General features: G+C 39.1%; 1 protein-coding gene across 1 annotated transcript in view; it reads left to right on the forward strand.

Moving 5' to 3' along the window:
• Window positions 1–23,560, forward strand: part of Rabl3 (RAB, member of RAS oncogene family like 3) — a 48,729-nt gene that overhangs the window by 18,323 nt on the left and 6,846 nt on the right. Inside the window, exons 3-5 of the mRNA XM_027935977.2 lie at window positions 17,016–17,145; window positions 19,065–19,179; window positions 21,791–21,941. Of these exons, the coding sequence (XP_027791778.1) occupies window positions 17,016–17,145; window positions 19,065–19,179; window positions 21,791–21,941 (396 nt within the window). The remainder of the gene's footprint in view (window positions 1–17,015; window positions 17,146–19,064; window positions 19,180–21,790; window positions 21,942–23,560) is intronic.

The following is a 23,560-nucleotide window of genomic DNA, read 5'->3' on the forward strand; positions in this document are numbered from 1 at the left end:
TATCCATGAACAGGGTACATTTTTCCATCTTCTAAGATCTTCTTCTATTTCTCTCTTTAGGGTTCTGTAGTTTTCATTGTATAAATCTTTCACCTCTTTTGTTAGGTTGATTCCCAAGTATCTTATTTTCTTTGAGCATATTGTGAATGGAGTGGTTTTCCTCATTTCCATTTCAGAAGTTTTGTTGCTGATATACAGGAATGCCTTTGATTTATGCGTGTTGATTTTATATCCTGCCACTTTGCTGAATTCATTTATTAACTCTAGCAGTTTCTTTGTAGACCCTTTTGGGGCTGTTAAATATATTATCATGTCATCCGCAAATAGCGATAATTTAAGTTCTTCTTTTCCTATTTTTATGCCTTTAATTTCTTTTGTCTATCTAATTTCTCTGGCTAGTATTTCAAGAACTAAATTGAATAGAAGTGGTGATAGAGGGCATCCCTGTCTTGTTCCAGATTTTAGAGGGAATGCCTTCAGTTTTTCTCCATTTAGGATGATGCTAGCCTGAGGTTTAGCATATATAGCTTTTACAATGTTGAGGTAAGTTCCTGTTATCCCTATTTTTTCTAGTGTTTTGAACATAAAGGGATGCTGTACTTTGTCGAATGCTTTTTCTGCATCTATCGAGATGATCATATGGTTCTTATCTTTAAGTCTGTTGATCTGGTGAATAGCATTTATTGATTTCCGTATATTGAACCAGCCTTGCATCCCAGGGATGAATCCTACTTGATCATGGTGCACAATGTTTTTGATATGCTTTTGTATTCGATTTGCCAGGATTTTATTGAGAATTTTTGCATCCAAGTTCATTAGAGATATTGGTCTGTAGTTTTCTTTCTTTGAAGTGTCTTTGTCTGGTTTCGGGATCAGGGTGATGTTGGCCTCATAGAATGAATTTGGAAGAGCTCCTTCTTTTTCTATTTCTTGAAATAGCTTGAAAAGTATTGGTATTAATTCTTTGTTGAAGGTTTTGTAAACTCTGCTGTATACCCATCTGGTCCAGGGCTTTTCTTGGTTGGTAGTCTTTTGATGGCTTCTTCTATTTCTTCCTTTGTTATTGGTCTGTTTAAATTGTATGTGTCTTCCTGACTCAATCTGGGCAGATCATATGACTTAAGAAATTTATCGATATCGTCACTATCTTCTATTTTATTGGAATATAGGGTTTCAAAATACTTTCTAATTATCTTCTGTATTTCTGTAGTGTCTGTTGTGATATTGCCTTTTTCATCCCGTATGTTAGTAATTTGAGTTCTCCCTCTTCTTCTCTTCGTTAGCATGGCTAAGGGCCTGTCGATCTTATTTATTTTTTCAAAGAACCAACTTTTAGTTTTATCAATTTTTTCAATGGTTTTTTTTTTTTTTGCTTCAATTTTGTTGATTTCTGCTCTGATTTTAATTATTTCTTGTCTTCTACTACATTTGCTGTTGTTTTGCTTTTCCTTTTCTAGGTTTTTGAGGTGTACTGTGACTTCATTTATTTGTTTGTTTTTACTTTTTTTGAGGAAAGAACTCCAAGAAATGAATTTCCCTCTTAAAACTGCTTTCATTGTGTCCCATAGATTCCGGTATGTTGTGTCTGTATTGTCATTTGTCTCTAAGAATTTTTTTATCTCCTCCTTTATGTCTTCTGTAACCCATTGATCATTCAGTAACATATTGTTCATTTTCCATGTGATGTAGGATTTTTCCTTCCTTCTTTTATCATTGATTTCCAGTTTCATTCCATTATGATCAGACATGGTGCATGGTATTATCTCTACACCTTTATATTTACTAAGAGTTGCCCTATGGCGTAATATATGGTCTGTCTTTGAGTAGGATCCATGTGCTGCTGAGAAGAACGTGTATCCACTTGATGATGGTTGATATATTCTATATATGTCGGTTAAGTCTAGGTTATTGATTGTGTTACTGAGTTCCATAGTTTCTTTATTCAGCTTTTGTCTATAGGATCTGTCTAATGGCGAGAGCGGTGTGTTGAAGTCACCCATAATTATTGTGTTGTAGTCTATTTGACTCTTGAAATTGAGGAGAGTTTGTTTTATGAACGTTGCAGCACCATTGTTTGGTGCATACAAATTGATAATTGTTATGTCTTGTTGGTGGATGGGTCCTTTTAACAGTATATAGTGTCCTACTTTATCCCTTTTGATTAACTTAGGTTTGAAGTTGATTTTATTCGATATGAGTATGGCCACTCCTGCTTGCTTCCGAGGGCCATGTGAGTGGTATGATTTTTCCCAACCTTTTCCCTTCAGCCTGTGTAAGTCTTTTCCTATCATATAAGTCTCCTGAAGGCAGCATATTGTTGGATTTGTTTTTTTGATCCAGGTTACTAGCCTATGTCTCTTGATTGGTGAATTTAGGCCATTAACATTTAAGGTTACAATTGAAATATGGTTTGTACTTCCAGTCATGTTTATTTATTTATTTATTTTAGTTTGGCTAGTTTTTACTTTTTGGTTATTTTCCTCCCCCTTTACTAAGATACCTCCTGCTATTAGTTTTGGGCACTATTTTTCAATTCCTCTTCTTGTAGTATTTTTCTCAAAATACTTTGCAGTGCTGGTTTTCTGGCTGCGAATTCTTTTAGCTTTTGTTTATCGTGGAAGATTTTAATTTCATTGTCAAATCTGAAGCTTAATTTTGCTGGATACAGTATTCTTGGTTGGAATCCATTATTTTTCAGCGTTTGAAATACATTGTTCCAGGATCTTCTCGCTTTCAAAGTCTGTGATGAAAAATCAGTTGTTAACCTAATTGGTTTACCCCTGAATGTAATCTGCCTCCTTTCTCTCGTAGCTTTTAATATTCTCTCCTTGTTCTGTATGTTGGCTATCTTCATAATTATATGTCTTGGAGTTGGTCTATTACGGTTTTGAATGTTTGGGGTCCTATAGGCTTCCATGATTTGGCAATCCATTCCATCTTTCATCTCTGGGAAGTTTTCTAGAATTATTTCATTTAATAGGTTGTCCATTCCTTTGGTTTGAATCTCTATGCCTTCTTCTATCCCGATGACTCTGAAATTTGGTTTTTTTATGACATCCCATATCTCTTGAATAGATTGCTCGTGAGATTTAAGCATCTTTTCTGTGTTGACTATATTTTTTTCAAGTTGATAAACTTTGTCTTCATTATCTGATGTTCTGACTTCTACTTGATCTAGTCTATTTGTAATATTCTCGTTTGAGTTTTTAATTTGGTTTATAATTTCCTGCATTTCTAGGATTACTGTTTGATTTTTTTTAAGATCTCTATCTCCTGGTAAAGCTTGTTCTTTGCCATTTGAATTTGTTTGTTTAATTCGTTTTCAAAATATACTTTCATTGCTTGGACTTGCTGTCTCATGTCTTCTCTAATATTCCTTTCCATCTGAGTTAGGTATGCCTTGAGTTCTTTCCCTATCCATGTTTCTGATGCTTCTAGGTCCTCCTGTAGATTTAAGTTGTCCTGCATTGTTTGTAATCCTTTTTTCCCTTGTTTTTTCATGTTGTTCACGTTACTTTCCAGCTCTATTTGATTGCTGTATTTCAGCTCTCTCCTATAGATTTGTTTTGGTTTTGTATATCTCTGTTGTTTCTCCTTTGTGTTGGTAGACTATGCCTGCTAAAGTGGATTCCGCTGGGAAGGAATTCTGACGGCCGAGCTCCAGTGACGTCCGTCACCTCTCTGCTATGGCGGGCCCCAGGCTCCTTGCCGGGGTGTCCGAATGGGGGGGTGGGACTGGACTGTCTCTGGTTGGTTTCAGCTCCCGGTCGCCGGCGGGCGGGCGGTCTCCAGCCACCCAGTCGCGCTGGCAGCCGGCGGGCGATCGGTTGCCGGCAGGCAGGCAGACTCCAGCCGTCCAGTCGCGCTGGCAGCCGGCGGGCGATTGGTCGCCGGCGGGCAGGTGGTCTCCAGCCACCCAGTCGCGCAGGCACTGGGTGGGCGCTCAGTTGCCGGCGGGTGGGCGATCTCTAGCCGCCCAGTCACGCAGTCGGTCGGTCGCCGGCAGGCGGGCGGTCTCCAGCCGCCCAGTTTCGCGGGCAGCGGGTCGGCTGTCGCCGGCGGGCGGGCAATCTCTAGCCGCCCAGTCTCGTGGTCGGTCGCCAGCGGGCAGGCGGTCTCCAGCCGTCCAGTCGCGTGGGCAGCTGGCGGGCGCTCAGTCGCCGGCAGGTGGGCGATCTCTAGCCGCCCAGTCACGCGGTCGGTCGGTCGCCGGCAGGCGGGCGGTCTCCAGCCGCCCAGTTTCGCGGGCAGCGGGTCGGCTGTCGCCGGCGGGCGGGCAATCTCTAGCCGCCCAGTCTCGTGGTCGGTCGCCAGCGGGCAGGCGGTCTCCAGCCGTCCAGTCGCGTGGGCAGCTGGCGGGCGCTCGGTTGCCGGCGGGTGGGCGGGCAGACTCCAGCTGCCCAGTCAAGCCTGCAGCGGGTGGGCTGTCGCCCGCGGGCGTGCGGTCTCCAGCCGCCCAGTCGCGAGGGCCTGGCCTCTAGTCCCCTGGTTTCTCCTGCTAGTCCTGGCTTCTCCTGCTAAACCAGTCTTCCCCTGAGTGATGCCTCTTGGCAGTTCAAACTGTACTCTGGGCCTGCCGTTTGATGGGTGTGGAGGGTGGCTATTGGGAACCCAGGCACTCTATTGTTTTGATTTTTTCCGCTTGCCCCTCTCCCAGCGCTGGCAAGACAGGTTTCGTTTTCGCTGCTGATGGGAGGGGGAGTTGGAGGTCAGGTGTCTCTAGCTTTCCCCGCGTCTTTATGCAGGCTCATTCTGATACTCCCTCCCCCAGAAAGCCTAGGAGAGATTTTATGCAAATTCCCTGCTGTATGGGAGGTGGGTTGAGTAACACACACCTGTTTTATTGTTGCAATCTGTCGGAGACTGGCGGTGGTTACTTCAGCTCTCCAAGATGGTGGCCGCTGGCTTCCTTGGTGGAGTTTCCGTTGTGGGGGATAGAGCTGGACCGTTTCCTTCCCCGTCTGAAATCCCAAACTCAGCCCGGGGCTCAGAGAGGGCACAGCCGGCAGGATTCCACAGAATCCGCAGCAACGTTTCTCTCTGCTTGCTGGTCGCTTCTCGGCGGCGCCCCGCCGTCTGTAGCCGCGGGGCGGCCACGCAGATCAGTCAACCTGGATCTCCGGTCGCACAGTTGGCTTGTGTTTGAGACTCAATTACCGGACCTCGTCGGTGCTGGAAATCCTTCCCCTAGGTTTTGGTGCACCCCAATTTTGCTGTAAATTCCTAATAAGATAGTTTTTTGTCGTTCTAACTCGTTATTCACCTGCGCAGTGATGCGGTACACGGGGTGTGATGCACTCTATTCGCGGCCATCTTTGGCTTTGAACTTGAAATCCTTCTGCCTCAGCTGGGATTACAGGTGTGTGCCACCACACCCAATTTGTTTTTGCCTTTTAAAAGTTACAATGAGGCAGGCCTAGTGTTGCATGCTTGTATAATCCCAGTGACTCAGGAGGCTGAGGCAGAAGAATCAAAAGTTTGAGACTTATTAAGGCCCTGAGCAACTTAGTAAGACCCTTTCTCAAAATAAAAAATAAAAAGGGCTGGGGATATAGCCTAGTGATAGAGTGCCTCTGGTTTAAATCCCCAGTACCAAAAAAGAAAAAGAAAAATACATATGAAAAATACTCTTCAAATGAGACAAACCGTTTATACATTGTCTTTATTTGATTTCCAACAGAATACATGTATGATGTGAGGAGGAAAAAAAAAGTGTGTCACATTAGATTCGGTAGAGAGAAATGATGGAAGGGGAGGGGAGGGGAAGGGGGGATAGGAAGGGCAGCAGAATAAAATAGACATTATTATTGCTGTATGTATATAGGTGACTGTATGACCGATGTGATTCTGCAACCTGTACAATCAGAAAAATGAGAAATTATACCCCATTTGATTCAAATGTGTGAACTGTCAAGATCATTGTAATGTCATGTGTAGCTAGTAAAAAAAAAAAAAATCTCTAGAGATGGCTGTAAATAGAAAGGTCCAAAGTGGCAGCAGCATTGAGGAGTGTGTTGCCTTTTCCCATTTGATGATAGGCATATACTGTTGCTTCCCGTGGAGCTGTAAGGTCTTGTATGACTTTTAAGTATTAGATCCTTGATGACCTGATTTAAATAAAACACACTTCTTCAGTCTGGTATAAGTCCTTCACCATGTTGGGCTCTTACTATAACATGAGGGTGCCACTTATTGTGTCAAGAGCAATACTTGTTATAATGTCAGCCTTTCCCTTGGAGATTATTCACCCATGTAGAAGATATAATACCAGAGGTATAAGTTATAAGCTACTGATTTTAGGTTCTTCGGACTCATTCCATGTGAATTAAGTTAAATTTAGCCAGTATTAGAGCAAGTTTGAAAGAAGAAGGATACCTTCTCTTCTAATTCTAGAAAGAAACATGAAAAGATTTGATTAGGGAAGGTTTTTTTGTGATGGAGAGTATAGATGAGTGGGGTCATCTGGCCCACAGAAGGTCCTAGCTAACAGACTTGATACATTGTAAGACTAAGAGGGAATGCTCCCCAGGAATTATATGATGAGGATTTTCAGGGAAGTTGTAGCCTTGTAGGGGATGCAGTGTTAGGCACTTGAAGTAATTTAGAGAAAAAATATGTGTATTGCCATTGTTTCTAAACTTTTGTATAAAAGTTGTGTAAGGAGCTTTAAAAAAATATGTAGACTGCTGATGAGCCCCATCTTAGAAGCTTCAGAAATCCTATTTTTTTTAACAAAGTTTCTGGTGGTTCTGATTTAGTTAATTCTCAGAAATGTGCTTAAAAAGAATCAAAGTACGGTAAACTAATAAACTAAATGTAATAAAACCTTGAAGGCTGAAATATCTGAAATTTATTCATTTACTGAACAAACATGTCTAAGCATCTGTTTTGTTTTTTTTTTTTTTAAGGGGAGACTGAATTGTATTTATTTTTTTTTTCTTTTTTTTTTTTAATTTTTTATTGTTGGCTGTTCAAAACATTACATAGTTCTTGATATATCATATTTCACAATTTGATTCAAGTGGGTTATGAGCTCCCATTTTTACCCCATATACAGATTGCAGAATCACATCAGTTACACATCCATTGATTTACATATTGCCATACTAGTGTCTGTTGTATTCTGCTGTCTTTCCTATCCTCTACTATCCCCCCTCCCCTCCCCTCCCCTCCCCTCCCCTCTTCTCTCTCTGCCCCCTTTACTGACATTCGTTTGTCCCCCTTGTATTATTTTTCCCCTTCCCCTCACTTCCTCTTGTATGTACTTTTGTATAACTCTGAGGGTCTCCTTCCATTTCCATGCATTTTCCCTTCTCTCTCCCTTTCCCTCCCACCTCTCATCCCTGTTTAATGTTAATCTTCTTCTCATGCTCTTCGACCCTACTCTGTTCTTAGTTACTCTCCTTATATCAAAGAAGACATTTGACATTTGTTTTTTAGGGATTGGCTAGCTTCACTTAGCATAATCTGCTCTAATGCCATCCATTTCCCTGTAAATTCTATGATTTTGTCATTTTTTAATGCAGAGTAATACTCCATTGTGTATAAATGCCACATTTTTTTTATCCATTCATCCATTGAAGGGCATCTAGGTTGGTTCCACAGTCTAGCTATTGTGAATTGTGCTGCTATGAACATCGATGTAGCAGTGTCCCTGTAGCATGCTCTTTTTAGGTCTTTAGGGAATAGACCGAGAAGGGGAATAGCTGGGTCAAATGGTGGCTCCATTCCCAGCTTTCCAAGAAATCTCCATACTGCTTTCCAAATTGGCTGCACCAATTTGCAGTCCCACCAGCAATGTACAAGTGTACCCTTTTCCCCACATCCTCGCCAGCACTTGTTGTTGTTTGACTTCATAATGGCTGCCAATCTAACTGGAGTGAGATGGTATCTTAGGGTGGTTTTGATTTGCATTTCTCTGACTGCTAGAGATGGTGAGCATTTTTTCATGTACTTGTTGATTGACTGTATGTCCTCCTCTGAGAAGTGTCTGTTCAGGTCCTTGGCCCATTTGTTGATTGGGTTGTTTGTTCTCTTATTGTCTAATTTTTTGAGCTCTTTGTATACTCTGGATATTAGGGCTCTATCTGAAGTGTGAGGAGTAAAGATTTGTTCCCAGGATGTAGGCTCTCTATTTACCTCTCTTATTGTATCTTTTGCTGAGAAAAAACTTTTTAGTTTGAGTAAGTCCCATTTGTTGATTCTAGTTATTAACTTTTGTGCTATGGGTGTCCTATTGAGGAATTTGGAGCCCGACCCCACCGACTGTAGATCGTAGCCAACTTTTTCTTCTATCAGACGGCGCGTCTCTGATTTGATATCAAGCTCCTTGATCCATTTTGAATTAACTTTTGTGCATGGCGAGAGAAAGGGATTCAGTTTCATTTTGTTGCATATGGATTTCCAGTTTTCCCAGCACCATTTGTTGAAGATGCTATCCTTCCTCCATTGCATGCTTTTAGACCCTTTATCAAATATAAGATAGTTGTAGTTTTGTGGATTGGTTTCTGTGTCCTCTATTCTGTACCATTGGTCCACCCGCCTGTTTTGGTACCAGTACCATGCTGTTTTTGTTACTATTGCTCTGTAATATAGTTTGAAGTCTGGTATCGCTATACCGCCTGATTCACACTTCCTGCTTAGCATTGTTTTTGCTATTCTGGGTCTTTTATTTTTCCATATGAATTTCATGATTGCTTTCTCTATTTCTACAAGAAATGCCGTTGGGATTTTGATTGGCATTGCATTAAACCTATAGAGAACTTTTGGTAATATCGCCATTTTGATGATGTTAGTTCTGCCTATCCATGAACAGGGTATATTTTTCCATCTTCTAAGATCTTCTTCTATTTCTCTCTTTAGGGTTCTGTAGTTTTCATTGTATAAGTCTTTCACCTCTTTTGTTAGGTTGATTCCCAAGTATTTTATTTTTTTTGAAGATATTGTGAATGGAGTGGTTGTCCTCATTTCCATTTCAGAGGATTTGTCGCTGATATACAGGAATGCCTTTGATTTATGCGTGTTGATTTTATATCCTGCCACTTTGCTGAATTCATTGATTAGCTCTAATAGTTTCTTTGTAGACCCTTTTGGGTCTGCTAGGTATAGAATCATGTCATCTGCAAATAGTGATAATTTAAGTTCTTCTTTTCCTATTTTGATGCCTTTAATTTCTTTCGTCTGTCTAATTGCTCTGGCCAGTGTTTCGAGAACTATGTTGAACAGAAGTGGTGAGAGAGGGCATCCCTGTCTTGTTCCAGATTTTAGAGGGAATGCCTTCAATTTTTCTCCATTCAGAATGATGCTAGCCTGAGGCTTAGCATAGATTGCTTTTACAATATTGAGGTATGTTCCTGTTATCCCTAGTTTTTCTAGAGTTTTGAACATAAAGGGATGCTGTACTTTGTCGAATGCTTTTTCCGCATCTATCGAGATGATCATATGGTTCTTATTTTTAAGTCTATTGATGTGGTGAATAACATTTATTGATTTCCTTATATTGAACCAGCCTTGCATCCCAGGGATGAATCCTACTTGATCATGGTGCACAATTTTTTTGATGTGCCTTTGTATCCGAGTGGCCAGAATTTTATTGAGGATTTTTGCATCTAGGTTCATTAGAGATATTGGTCTGTAGTTTTCTTTCTTTGAAGTATCTTTGTCTGGTTTAGGTATCAGGGTGATGTTGGCCTCGTAGAATGAATTTGGAAGTTCTCCCTCTTTTTCTATTTCCCGAAGTAGCTTGAAAAGTATTGGTATTAGTTCCTCTTTAAAGGTTTTGTAAAACTCTGCTGTATACCCATCCGGTCCTGGGCTTTTCTTAGTTGGTAGTCTTTTGATGGTTTCTTCTATTTCCTCAATTGATATTGGTCTGTTTAGGTTGTCTATATCCTCCTGACTCAATCTGGGCAGATCATATGACTTAAGAAATTTATCTATGCCTTCACTATCTTCTAATTTATTGGAGTATAAGGATTCAAAATAATTTTTGATTATCTTCTGTATTTCTGAAGTGTCTGTTGTGATATTGCCTCTTTCATCCCGTATGTTAGTGATTTGAGTTCTCTCTCTTCTTCTCTTCGCTAGCATGGCTAAGGGTCTGTCGATTTTGTTTATTTTTTCAAAGAACCAACTTTTAGTTTTGTCAATTTTTTCAATTGTTTCTTTTGTTTCGATTTCATTGATTTCAGCTCTGATTTTAATTATTTCTTGCCTTCTACTTCTTTTGCTGTTGTTTTGCTCTTCTTTTTCTAGGATTTTGAGATGAAGTATGAGATCATTTATTTGTTGGTTTTTTCTTTTTTTAAGGAATGAACTCCAAGCAATGAATTTTCCTCTTAGAACTGCTTTCAATGTGTCCCATAGATTCCGATATGTTGTGTCTGTGTTTTCATTAATCTCTAAGAATTTTTTAATTTCCTCCTTGATGTCTTCTATAACCCATTGATCATTCAGTAACCTATTGTTCATTCTCCAAGTGATATATTCTTTTTCCTTCCTTCTTTTATCGTTGATTTTCAGTTCCATTCCATTATGATCAGATAGGATGCATGGTATTATCTCTACTCCTTTGTATTGTCTAAGAGTTTCCCTGTGACATAATATATGATCTATTTTTGAGAAGGATCCATGTGCTGCTGAGAAAAAAGTGTAACTGTTTGATGTTGGGTGGTATATTCTATATATATCAATTAAGTCTAGGTTATTAATTGTGTTATTGAGTTCTATAGTTTCCTTATTCAACTTTTGTTTGGAAGATCTGTCCAGTGGTGAGAGAGGTGTGTTGAAGTCTCCCATGATTATTGTATGGTGGTCTATTAGACTCTTGAACTTGAGAAGAGTTTGTTTGATGAACATAGCTGCACCATTGTTTGGGGCATATATATTTATGATTGTTATGTCTTGTTGGTGTATGGTTCCCTTGAGCAGTATGTAGTGTCCCTCTTTATCCCTTTTGATTAACTTTGGCTTAAAATCTATTTTATTTGATATGAGTATGGATACTCCTGCTTGTTTCCGAAGTCCATATGAGTGATATGATTTTTCCCAACCTTTCACCTTCAGCCTATGTATGTCTTTTCCTATCAAATGCGTCTCCTGTAGGCAGCATATTGTTGGGTCTTGTTTTGTGATCCATTCTACTAGCCTGTGTCTCTTGATTGGTGAGTTTAAGCCATTAACATTTAGGGTTATTATTGAGATATGGGTTGTTCTTCCAGCCATATTTGTTTATTTATGTTACTAAACATGGTTTGTTTTCCACTTTGATTATTTTCCCCCCTTTAGTGTCCTACCTCCCACTGTTGGTTTTCATTGTTATTTTCCATTTCCTCTTCCTGTAATGTTTTGCCAAGGATGTTTTGAAGAGATGGTTTTCTAGCTGCAAATTCTTTTAACTTTTGTTTATCGTGGAAGGTTTTAATTTCATCTTCCATCCTGAAGCTTAATTTCGCTGGAAACACAATTCTTGGTTGGAACCCATTTTCTTTCAGTGTTTGAAATATGTTATTCCAGGATCTTCTAGCTTTCAGAGTCTGTGTTGAAAGATCAGCTGTTATCCTGATTGGCTTACCCCTAAATGTGATCTGCTTCCTTTCTCTTGTAGCTTTTAAAATTCTCTCCTTATTCTGTATGTTGGGCATCTTCATTATAATGTGTCTAGGTGTGGGTCTCTTATGATTTTGCACATTCGGCGTCCTGTAGGCTTCTAGGATTTGGGGTTCTGTCTCATTCTTCAAGTCTGGGAAGTTTTCTCGAATTATTTCATTGAATAGATTGCTCATTCCTTTGGTTTGAAACTCTGTTCCTTCCTGTATCCCAATGACTCTTAAATTTGGTCTCTTGATGTTATCCCATATTTCTTGGATGTTCTGCTCATGGTTTCTTAACAGTCTTGCTGAGCTGTCTATGTTCTTTTCAAGTTGAAATACTTTATCTTCATTGTCTGATGTTCTGTCTTCTAAGTGTTCTACTCTGCTGGTAGTATTCTCAATTGAGTTTTTAAGTTGGCTTATTGCTTCCTGCATTTCTAGGATTTCTGTTTGTTTGTTTTTTATAACCTCTATTTCCCTGTATAGTTGATCTTTTGCTTCTTGGATTTGTTTATGTAATTCATTGTTGAAGTGATCTTTCATTGTCTGATTTTGCTGTCTGATGTCTTCCTTGAGACTCCAGATCATCTGAAGCATGTATATCCTGAATTCTTTATCTGACATTCCATCAGCTGCAGCTATTACCTCTTCTAAAGTTGAGTTGACCTGCAATGCTTGTGGTCCTTTCTTTCCTTGTCTCTTCATACTGTTCGCGTTCCTTTCTTCTTGGTGAAACTGTTGTGCTATTGAATTTTCCCCCTATATATTTATATTGGTCTTGTATAGTTGCAAAGTCTCCCTCGCAGGCGCGGGCGGCGGCTCTGCCCCTCCGCCAATTGGGGCAATGTGCCTACCACGCCGGCAGGCCGCTGGGCCTGCTCTGCCAGTCGGTAGCAGGTCCGCCGTCCTTGCAGGCGCGGGCGGCGGCTCTGTCCCTCTACGGGCCGCTAGGCTTGTTCTGTCGGTGGTCGCAGTTCTGCCTACTTTGCAGGCGCAGGCAGCGGCACTGCCCCTCTGCAGGCCTCTGGGGCTGTACTGCCTGTGGGTCGCAGGTCCGCCTACTTTGCAGGCGTGGGGGGGGGGCGGCTCTACCCTTCCTCAGGCCACTGGGCCTGTTCTGTCTCTCGGTTGCAGGTCTGACCTGTTCTGATGGTGGTCTCAGTTCCGACTACCTTGCAGGCGCGGGGGGGAGGGGGCGGCTCTGCCTCTCAGCAGGCCGCTGCTCCTCTTCTGCCGGTGGGTCGCAGGCCCGCCTACCTTGCAGGAGTGATTGGAAGCTCTGTCCCGCCGCGGGCCACTGGGCCTTTTCTGTCGGTGGTCACCCTTCCCCTACCTGGCAGGCGAGGGGGGTGGGGGGCGGCTCTGCCCCTCAGCAGGCCGCTGGGCCTGCTCTGTGTTTGGTCCCAGTTCCCTCTACTATGCCGGCGCAGGGGGAGGGGGCGGCTCAGCCTCTCAGCAGGCGGCTGCTCCTCTTCTGCCGGTGGGTCGCAGGCCCGCCTACCTTGCAGGAGTGATTGGAAGCTCTGTCCCGCCGCGGGCCACTGGGCCTTTTCTGTCGGTGGTCACCCTTCCCCTACTTGGCAGGCGAGGGGGGTGGGGGGCGGCTCTGCCCCTCAGCAGGCCGCTGGGCCTGCTCTGTGTTTGGTCCCAGTTCCCTCTACTATGCCGGCGCAGGGGGAGGGGGCGGCTCAGCCTCTCAGCAGGCGGCTGCTCCTCTTCTGCCGGTGGGTCGCAGGCCCGCCTACCTTGCAGGAGTGATTGGAAGCTCTGTCCCGCCGCGGGCCACTGGGCCTTTTCTGTCGGTGGTCACCCTTCCCCTACCTGGCAGGCGAGGGGGGTGGGGGGCGGCTCTGCCCCTCAGCAGGCCGCTGGGCCTGCTCTGTGTTTGGTCCCAGTTCCCTCTACTATGCCGGCGCAGGGGGAGGGGGTGGCTCAGCCTCTCAGCAGGCGACTGCTCCTCTTCTGCCTGTGGGTCGCAGGCCCGCCTACCTTGCAGGAGTGATTGGAAGCTCTGTCCCGCCCTGGGCCACTGGGCCTTTTCTGTCGGTGGTCACCCTTCCCCTACCTGGCAGGCGAGGGGGGTGGGGGGCGGCTCTGCCCCTCAGCAGGCCGCTGGGCCTGCTCTTAAGCATCTGTTTTGTGCTAGGAATTATGCTATTTTCTAGGGCTACAAAGATGAATAATACATCATTTCTGCTCTCAAGCTTTGACTCTAAAAGAAGAGAGATCAGGAGACAAGACAGTGTGGTCAGTGAAAAGATAGAAATATATAGGATGTTATGGAAGCAAATAGAAGGAGGAGCTAACCTGTCCTGATTGGTTTGTAGAGGAGGGAGGCAAGATCAGAAAAACTTTATGGAAGTAGCTGAGCTCTTCTATAACTTATTCCTTATACCATCATGTATTACCTTCAATTGTTTTTCTTAGAAATCTTTCTAAAATGTGTTATATATTTCTGTTTCCTTAAACAGAACTCACATAATGTATCCTTTCTATTGATTTTTTGGCAGGATCAATGTTATCACATTTCCATATAGCAAAATAATATACCTTTTACTTCAGAATACAAGATTAATTTTTATTATCCAAAATGGTCCCCAACTACATTTTTGCTATTCTCATTTTTCCTGTCCAGTATTGTCTTTGGCATCAGTCTGATTCTGGTTTTCTTAGTGTCAATGTGGCTGTCTTTAGAGTACTACATTTACTTAAGCTTTTCCTTGGCCAAAATAATTCAGACCAAAAAACTGTGAATAAAGTAAAAGTATAAAGTATTCTATTGGATATGTGAGTTTTAGTCTATTTTAACTCCTAAGTTGTCTTTTTTTATTATTCAAAGCTAGTGGATACTTTAGAAATCATATAATACAACTCCTTCATTATATATACAAAGAAACTGAAGCAAAATATATCACAGTTCCATTGCAATCAAAAAGTAGAATCTAGGCCCCCTGATAATAGAAAGGTTGATTCTATAAAATAAGCCATTCTTTTTTTTAATAAAGTTTCTTTTTTTAACTTTGTTTTATTTATTTATATTTGATGCTGAGGATTGAACCCAGGGCCTTGCACGTGCGAGGCGAGCGCTCTACCGCTGAGCCATAACCCCAGCCCTAAAATAAGACATTCTTAACTAGAGAGTTACAGCAGAACTATTTGGAGAATTATTCAAAATATGCCTTCTTAGGACTCACCCCAATGATCCTAATTCAGTAAGTCTAGCATATATATTTTTAAATTAAAAAATTCTTGGAAGATTCTGATATGTACTCCTGAACCACCACACTTTAATTTGGCACCATATGTCAGAATTTGTTTCTGAGTGGTTAAATAGGCATTAAAAGTCTAAATCATGAGAAAGAAACTTAGGAGTTTACTGTGAGTGAAAAAGTCATTAGAGAGTTTTGTGCAGAAAGGTAATATGATCTAAATTTGACTTTTAAAGGATTCCTCTACTGTATGGAAAACAAATGGGGGATGGGTGAGATACCTCTAGTGAAGATATAGGTCAGGATACAGTATATTAGCTCAGGCAAAGAGATGTATAGAGACTTTGACCTGAGTGATAATAGAGGATGTAGTGAATAATGAATAGATCTGGGACATATTTTTAAAGTCAAAGCAACAGGATTTACTGACAAATCAGATGCACAGTATGAAAGGAGTCAAAGATCATTCATTCTTAAGTTTGTGACCCAAATTGGAAAGATGGAATTGCCTTTTTCTGAAACAGAAAACTGCAAGAGAAGTAAGTTTGGGAATGAGATTGGGAAATTATTTTTGGATATGTTAAATTTGAATTGTCTTTTAGACGCCCAGATTATAGTTTGGTGAAATTGGTAGTCTGAAGTTCCCAGATGAATATAAACTTGAAATTCCTCAACATAAAGATGACATTTAAGATCATAAGAGTAGATGAAATTGCCAAGAAAATGAATGTTGATAGAGAAGATAAGAGGCTAAAGAATATTTCAACAATTGTAGGTCAGATAGGGAGAACCAAATGGAGACTAAGAAGAATTAACCAGGAAGGTGAGAAGAAAACCAGGAGGGTGTAAGAGCCTGGAAGCTTTAAGTAGTATCACAAAACACAGGAATGATTAGTTGTATCAAATGGTGGAATGTAATAAAAACTGTCACTTAACCTTTGGAGTTAGCCATGGTTAACCTTGACCAGGAATAGTTCAGTAGGGTAATGGGGCAAAAGTTTTACATAGGCACGAGTTCAAAAGAGAGTGAGAAAAAGAGTTCAGAATAGACACTCTTTGGAAGGTTATTCTGTGAAAAGGAATGGAAAAGTAGCATGGTAGCTGGAGGAGGTCTTGAAGTCAAAAGGTTATTTTGGAAAATTGGAAAAATTGCTGGGTGTGGTGGCACATACCTGTAATCCCAGCTACTCAAGAGACTGAGGCAGGGGGATAACAAGTTCAAGACCAGTTTGAGAAACTTAGTGAGACCCTGTCTCAAAAGAAAAAGGGCTGGGGATATAGCTCAGTGGTAGAGAAACCCCTAGGTTCAATCCCCAGTATGGGGGGAGGGGGGAGGAAGATAAGGAGGGAGGGAATGAAAGAGAAAAAAAGAGAAAAGAAAAATGGTATGTTATGCTGGTGTGAATTATCCAGAAAAGAAAAAATTGGAGAGAAAGGGGAGAATTGGTATAACTACATCTTTAAGTAAGAAACTGGGGATAGTATTTCATGCACAGAGGAGGATTTGGATTTATTCATAGGGATATGGTCTTCTACAAGAATAGTGGAAGGGAGAGCAGATGATATAGGTGCACATGCAGAGAGGTAGATAGAGATGGGAAGAGCAAGTTGTAGAAGTACTTTTTTAAAACATGATTCTATCATAGAAAGTGAGGATAGTAGCTCTTATTGAGTATGGGAAGAGTTATTTGAAGTTCAAAAAAGAAGGGAAAATATGAAATAGTTACCTGGGAGAAGAAAAGGGTAAATGAACCACAAGATTGATAGAAGGGCAGTTCCAAAGGCATACTTGAATTTAAAATGAATTCAGTCAGCTTGAATGTGAATTTTTCTAAACTCTACATTTAGGTAGCTGGGTCATAGACATGGAATAGGGGAAATAACCAGCAATGGGATTTTGTCAGAATACAATGTGAGAGGAAGGCAAAGAAGTAACTGTAAGGATAGATCATGGAATTTATGCTTAGTTAGGAAAGAATTAAAGCTGGAAGTAGAAGAGGGATCTGTGACAGATTTTAGAATCAATTAACCGTAGGGTCTTCTGGGGTCAAAGACTATTAGAATTGAAGTATTTGACAGAGTGAGCTTGAAAGATAGAAGGTGGTGATTTGAGAAGGACATGCTGAAATGAAATGTCCAGTGCTTTAAACTAAATGAAGTGCCTACTAGTTTGTTCAGTGGCTATAATAGTTATTTTAATTTATTAATTTGTTAGGTTCATGACTACAAAGAAGGAACCCCAGAAGAGAGGACCTACTATATAGAATTATGGGATGTTGGAGGCTCTGTGGGCAGTGCCAGCAGTGTGAAAAGCACAAGAGCAGTATTCTACAACTCTGTGAATGGTAAAGCGTCTTTATTTTTACCCTATTTTAATGGTCTGTGAATATATAATACCTTATATGAAATGCTAATGGCATGCCAGACTCAACTTAATTTGAGAAAGATTTAAAATACCACTTTTGACTTAAATATTCATATTACATTTCAACTTATGTTTCTAGATTCTAACCATGTGATTCAGAATAGTAAACATCTGCTTTGTCTAAGTCCTATTTATATTATTGACATAAACAAAATATTGAGAATTTAAATTTTATTTTGGGTACTTGACATAAAACAGAACTTTCAAAACACTGTCCCTGGGAATGCTGTTTCTCCAGTCAGTTGAGTGGAATCCTATAGTCTTAAGCCAGATATCCAGAGATGCAGATTTCTTTGATCTGCCCCTTAGAGAGAGACCTATATAATTTTAAAGAGCTGCCTGAGGGTGTTTTTAGGGATGCAGATGTTTCATCCAGTTATAAATATTCAAGTTTTAGAAGCAGACTTTCAGATGGAGGTGTGTAATAAAGGACATAATTGCAGTTCATGGAGTCCTTGTCAAATTCTGGCTACCCTACCTACCTAAGGCAAGTTACTCAGCCTCTCTGAGCCTCATTTCCTCAGATGTAGAAATATATAATAATACTTCATAGGATTGTTCCAAAAATTAAACTAGATAACATAATTTAAAAATCTGACACATAAGTGCTAAATAAACATTAACTATATTCTTTAATAGTAGTTCTTTTTTGTTTTTTGGTTTTTTCTCTGTGCTCTTGATGCCTGTGAGAACCTCTGTGAGGACAGTTAGATAGGGGGCACGTGTCAGATCTGTATTTGCTCAAGACAGCAGAAGTACAGGTTTATCTGAGCTGGTTGGAACAAATCTACTATACAAGCACCTTAGTCATACAGACAGCTGAAAAACTAGAGAAGCCAATTAATTCTGCTTCTTCTGTCCTTATTTTTCAAGTTGATGTATCCCATATTCAAAGATGGAGAAATCATTAATTTTACGTTCTCTTTTCACAGTAGAATCAGGCTAATATAGGAAAGGATTGAGAATTTTAAAACCTGTAGTTTTGACCACAAGAGACTAAGCATTAAAGCCTTTCTTCTTTTATCTTTATCTTATTAAAATAATTACCTACTTTGCCTTTCTGTCTAGGATCTTAATTGATTCAGTTTAATTATATGTCTGAACCGTATTACATTTTGTTATTTTTCTCAATGTCTCAAAAGTTATAGATATTTTATACTATTTATGTGCTTGATTATCTCTTCCTACTCTTTCCTGGTGGCATATTTCTTTTGTCTATTAACTAAATCTCTTATAGGTAGCAAGCTTACATAGCTAACCATTAATTCCAAGAACTAGAAAGTGTTAAGTTGATCAAGCCCAAATATCTTTAGGGCTGCATTTTGTCTGCTAAGGAAAAGTGTTTGTGCAAATTAAATCAATACCACTTTACTACATTCTTATTGTATTTTTAGTGAGTATAAGTAATATGTTTGTACTGGTATCTGTTGCAGGACTATATACAGTGCAGAAACAATGTAACTTTGAATGAATATGGTTTCTAATTATACTTTAGTTTTGATGCTCTTGATTGATAAAGTGGTTCTGCAAGTAGGATCAGACATAGAGTAGGCACTCAGGAAGTGTTGAATGCAAAATAGGAAAAGACATTAGAGATATTTAAAGATATTTTTCCAGCCCTTCTAGAATTTTTTTCATTATATAACTGACAGTTTTATAGCTAATTATTTCTAAGTATTTGTACAGAAAATTTTTTAATTGTTTGAGATTGTTAGTCATACTATAATATTAGATTGATTAAACCACGTAATGTTTGGACTTACTAAGCTTAATTTTGTCAATTGCAATATGAAGAAGAGTTGTTTACAATACTAAGATTATTATCTCTGATTATTTTAGGTATTATTTTAGTACATGACTTAACAAATAAGAAGTCATCCCAAAACTTGTATCGTTGGTCTTTGGAAGCTCTCAATAGAGATTTAGTGCCAACTGGAGTTTTAGTGACAAATGGGTAAGCTTGGAATTACTTTACAGTTGGTTTGAAATGTTATAACAATCATTTTTTATTTGCAAATTTTCTCCTAGTCTATAGATTATCTTTTCATTCTCATTCACTCTTTGTGTGTGTGTGTGTGTGTGTGTGTATATGTGTGTATGTCTGTCTGGGTGTGTGTTGTGTCTCTCTCTCTCTCTCTCTCTCTCTCTCTCTCTCTCTCTCTCTCTCTCTTTCTCTCTCTCCTGGGGATCGAACCCAGAGCACTTTATCCCTGAGCTACACCCCAGTCCTTTTTATTTTTTATTTTGAGACAGGGTACTGCTAAATTGCTGAGGGTCTCACTAAGTTGTTGAGGCAGGCCTTGAACCTGCAATCTTTCTGCCTCAGCCTTCTGAGTCTCTCTAGGATTATAGGCATGCGCCATACATAGTTCTTTTCATTTTCTTAATAGGGTCTTTCACAAAGCATTTGTTTTCATTTAGATGAAATCTAATCTCTTAGTTTTTTTTCTGGATTATATTTTGATATCATGTGTAAAAACTCTGCCTAATCCCTGATTATGCAGGTTTTATAGTTTGGGGCTTATATTTAGATTTGTAATCTGCTTTAAGTTAGTTTTATAGAAGATATGAGGTTTTGACTGAGGTTAATTTTTGCATTTGAATGTCCAGTTGTTCCAGCACCATTTGCTGAAAAGATTATCCTATGATATCAAAATGTACCTACACAGCAAAGGAAACAAGAATGTGAAGAAAGAACCTACACAATGAGAGAAAACTGATTTTAAGCAGTTATCAGCTTTGTTTGTCTACCAATAACAAAATTTCCCATCAGTTTTTTCACTTAATGGTTTAAAAAAATACTGAAGATCAAATTGGAACTAAGATTTTATGAAAGAAAATAAGAAAAAAAGGAAAGCTAAAAAGAAATAAGAGAATATATATATATATATATATATATATACACACACACATATACATACACACATACATACACACACATATATATATGCTTTACATATACTTTAAGTGACAGAAATGTATGTGTGTCAAAGATGATATCTGCCTGGGCATGTAGCTCAATGGTGAAGTTCTTGCCTGGCAAGCACAGGCTCTGGATTCAATCATCCCCACTACTGCAAAAAAAAGAAAAAAAAAAAAACTTGATAGAATATATACAAAATTTTTATGAGAAAGAATTGGTGAATTCCTCAGACACTCTGAAATTTTTTCTAATAAGTTAAATGTCAGTTTCAAATAATGTCCAAATCAGGATTGATGCTGGTAAGAAAATTTAAAGGCCTTAAACTTGAGCTATTATTGGCTTTGATGCAGTAAATAGAAGAATAATTTTTGAATGAGATGGAATATTATGTAGTTGAAAACAATTGTGTTCCAAGCTGATTGTGAAGGGCATAAATATTTAGTAATTTTGCCCTCCACCCCAATTTAATTGCTCAAAAGAAAGAAAATTGGTATTAAAGAAAAGAAAATAAACTATGCTCAGCTGGGTTTTGTTGATTGGATTATATGATATTGATTTACTGTCGTAAATTCATTTTAAATATTTTTAGTTATAGATGGACACAATGCCTTTATTTTATTTGTTTTTTTATTTTTTTATATGGTGCTGAGGATCAAATCCAGTGCCTCACACATGCTAGGCAAGTGCCACAACCCCAGCCCCTGTCCTAAATTCTTCAAAAGCAGATTTTGGTATTATATATTGAGCTTGAACATATCAGAATTATAAGTCTTTTAATTCTATGAACAGACTTTCAATTAATTCAACAATGGAATTTATATTTCTTTCAAAAATATCATTTATATCACCCTATCCTTTAGATAAATAGAGAAAAAATTGTTGTAATAGCCAGTGGCCCAAGACCACTAACCCTAAATGATTGATTGCCTTGTCTCCCATACTCTCATGTCAGAACAAATAACTATTTGGTAATGCATTTTTTGCTCTCACTATTCACTTTCATTTCAATTGTTTTCTACCATTTCCACTTGTTTAATAGATCTTTCTTTGGGCTATGACATCACCTACATTCAATTTATTCTAGCCTTTGCTTCCCTATTTCTTCCTTTCCTGAAGTGATCTCTTCTTTATTTATAGATAGAAATATGCATGATACATATAGAGCTTATGCATACACCAAAAAGTACCCAGGAGCTTGCCATCTTCCTCTCTGGCATAAGGCCTGAGTACCATGTTAGGGTCCTACATTTTTCTACCCTGAAGTTTGAATCCACTCTTTGCTTCTACAATGAAAAATTTCTGAGTCATTGGCCGTAAAAGACAGACCTTGGGGAAGTCAAGTCACATGACTGTGGTATACTTGGTGAGCACTCTCACTCAGTTGTTCAAGTAGACTATTGTAAAGACATACAAAAACAAATGTTGAATAGTTAGATGAATAGTTGGACCTTAATAGATGATGGTGAAGGATTGATAAATGAACAAATAAATGGAAGAAATTGGAAGAAAAATAATTTGTATGTGATGGATGAGCCAGGAATCAATTATCAGTGAAAATAGTGTAAATTACTTGTATTTAAATGTTGCACATCTGCACTGGGAAGGTAAATTCTGTTCACCTCTTCATTATTATTTATCACAGGGATTATGATCAGGAACAGTTTGCAGATAATCAGATCCCACTTTTGGTAATAGGCACTAAACTGGACCAGATTCATGAAACCAAGCGTCATGAAGTTTTAACTAGGACTGCTTTCCTAGCTGAAGATTTCAATGCAGAAGAGATTAATCTGGTATGTATTTTCACTAATGTATGTGTATTATTACAAGGTAAAGGCAAGATCAAAGACTTATTTTCAAATTATATATTCTAGTGAAAGAAGCTTTATACTTGAAGTCAGATTGTTGGAGTTCTAGTCCAAAATGTAGACAAGATTGGAATCCACATATCTAGACTAGGTGGTCATAGTCAACTTTAGCCTGGTATATTGATATGTTGAAATGTTCAAACTTTATTCTATAAATAATATAATCATGAGCTTTCAATTGAGAGTACTATTTTTTAAACCAAACCAAAATCAAAATAATTAAATTGATGAAGATGAATCTAGCTTGATTATTCTTGCTTTAGAAAAACCTCCTAGCTGCTTAAACAACAAAATTTATTTTAAAGGGCAAACTATAAAGTAGGAGTGCATCATAAAGACTAATTTATATAAATGTACACATATAGAGAGGATTGAGTCCCCCCCTAAGATAGCTAGTTTAATTACAACTGAGAGCTAAAAGGGCTAAGAAACTGTTCTCCTATAAGCCAGTCAGCATTACCCTGATGAGGATTCTGGCCAGCACCTTTAGTCATGGTTGTCATTGTTCACAAGTAGGATTTCTATAACATAATCACTGAGTGTATTGCATTCCAGATATGCTGTGGTTGTGGTTTAATAATACTAATGGCCAACATTTGTTGAGTACTTATTATGTGCCTGTTCTAGTACTTTACAAACATCATCTCACATGTATCATCTTCACATCAACACTGTGAAGTACATAATATTACTATCCCGATCTTAAACATGAAGACAAGAAGGAGAAAGAGGTAACTAGGCCAAAATCACACAGGTCAAGTAAGGTGTTCTCAACTCTACAGCCTATGGTCTACAGTTAAGCCCTTCCTCACTTATTTATCCTCCAACTAATATTAACAATTTTGGAGCTGAAATAACTCTTGGAAATCATGTGGACCAACAGTTACTCAAACCTGACTGGATATTTATATTGCAAATAGTACCTGTGAAAAATTTTTGAGTACCTGCCCAAACAGCTGGAGATTTTTATTCATAATATCTGGTGGTAAGTCTAGGATGCTTTAATTTTGCATTTTTTTTAAGTGGTACTGGGGATCAAAGCCAGGACCTGACACATGCTAAGCATACACTTTACCACTGAGTACAGTACACCCCCACCCCCAAGTCTGTAATCTCAGCAGATACTTCAGGTGATTCTGATGCTCTTGCTCTGTGAATCAGTATTTGTGAACACTGCTTGATTTAACCCCATCTCTGTCCCCATAATTGAGTCAGCTCTTACCTGCCATTCCATTGTTTCTTTACATTCTGCTATGCAATAGAAAATGCCTTATTTTTCTCAGCTGACACTATGGAATATTCATTGTGACTACTTCAAGTAGTCAGTGCTGCCAGAGGATTTGTACTCTAGAGATATGTAATTTCCACATTGAAGAAGTGCTGGGGTTACTTCATTTAAACATTATTTCCAAAGGGAAATTTACCATTGAATATACTTATTTTATTCCAGTGATAACATTTAATTTATTTCTAGTGCCCATGGATTTCTAGATGTATGTTATTCCTACTTGCCTTACAAAAGCAGGGCCACCTTTATTTGTTAG

The sequence above is a fragment of the Marmota flaviventris genome, chromosome 8, assembly GCF_047511675.1.
Source record: "Marmota flaviventris isolate mMarFla1 chromosome 8, mMarFla1.hap1, whole genome shotgun sequence".
Lineage (NCBI taxonomy): Eukaryota > Metazoa > Chordata > Mammalia > Rodentia > Sciuridae > Marmota > Marmota flaviventris.